At 27.7% G+C, this 1109-nt stretch overlaps 1 protein-coding gene across 1 annotated transcript; it reads left to right on the forward strand.

Moving 5' to 3' along the window:
* The first annotated feature begins 152 nt into the window (after positions 1-152).
* LOC108743774 (ubiquitin-conjugating enzyme E2 W) lies at positions 153-814 on the forward strand. The gene is made up of 3 exons (XM_018479365.2): positions 153-271; positions 426-517; positions 664-814. The coding sequence occupies exons 1-3, from the start codon at positions 248-250 to the stop codon at positions 797-799; spliced, it is 252 nt and encodes an 83-aa protein (XP_018334867.1). The 5' UTR covers positions 153-247; the 3' UTR covers positions 800-814.
* The last annotated feature ends 295 nt before the right edge of the window (positions 815-1109 follow it).

Consider the following 1109-nt stretch of genomic DNA (forward strand, 5'->3'; position numbering starts at 1 on the left):
CATTTAAATATGGCAGAATAAACGTAACTTGCAGGAAAAATAAAAGCTCTGTTTAACCCAGTACAAATTCATCATGTCTGGCGCCCCTTTTTAAATTCTTATGTATTTGTTTCTTTTGTCAACAGATGTCTCATTTTATGTGGTTATGGATTTTTAGGATTTCAATGGGAATTGAAATGTGACATTGAATCAATTGACAGATGAAAAAATTATTGACATGTTTTATACAAGAGAAAAACAATAAGATATGTCAGGGATGTCTCCATCTGAGGTAAATTAATTCACAAATGTGCCTTTCTGTTGAATAATCTCTACTAATAATTCAGAAATTTACGAGACATATTAAATAAATTGTAATTGTAACCTTGTATTTTTGCAAGTTGTTTTATAATTAAAAGTGTTTTAAGTGTGATTGTTTGTTGCAGAGGAGACTTCAGAAAGAACTAATGTCTTTATTAAAAGAACCACCACCAGGGGTAACAGTTGATGCAGAGCTGGCAGAAAAAAATTTGCTTCAGTAAGTAATTGTTTATTGTGTCTTTTGTTGACTGACTTCCATATGCTCTCATAAATATTTATAAACGTTTGAATTATCATTAGCACTTGGTTATTGTAGCAATATGTATATTGTTACTAAAATGTGCCCCCTTTTTTCCTTATCAGATGGATTATTTACATGGAAGGGGTACAAGGAACCCTATATGAGGGAGAAAAATTTCAGTTGCAGTTTAAATTTAGTAATAAGTACCCTTTTGATTCACCAGAGGTAAGAGTATATATTTTCTTTTTTTTTTATTAAAATCTTATTTTTTTATTTCTAATGGTTTTTCCTTTCATATTTAGAATACTGTTTTTTTTTTTAAATAAACGGTCTGATATTTTCAAACTGTACTTTCTAATTAATGTAAAATTTAATATTATTTCATTCTACTTAATACATGCCTACTTAGTTTTGGTTTGACACTAACAGTCTTTTGATTTACATAATTGATTTTATGTCTCGTTTTTGCTTTTCTCTTTTCAATAGTTTAAAATTCAATTATTCTTTTTCTTTCTATCTAATTCGATTTTGTTGTTATTTATTCTAAAATTTATTTAGCTTTGTTCTA

Source organism: Agrilus planipennis, unplaced genomic scaffold, assembly GCF_000699045.2.
Source record: "Agrilus planipennis isolate EAB-ADULT unplaced genomic scaffold, Apla_2.0 scaffold2472, whole genome shotgun sequence".
In the NCBI taxonomy this organism is placed as follows: Eukaryota; Metazoa; Arthropoda; class Insecta; order Coleoptera; family Buprestidae; genus Agrilus; species Agrilus planipennis.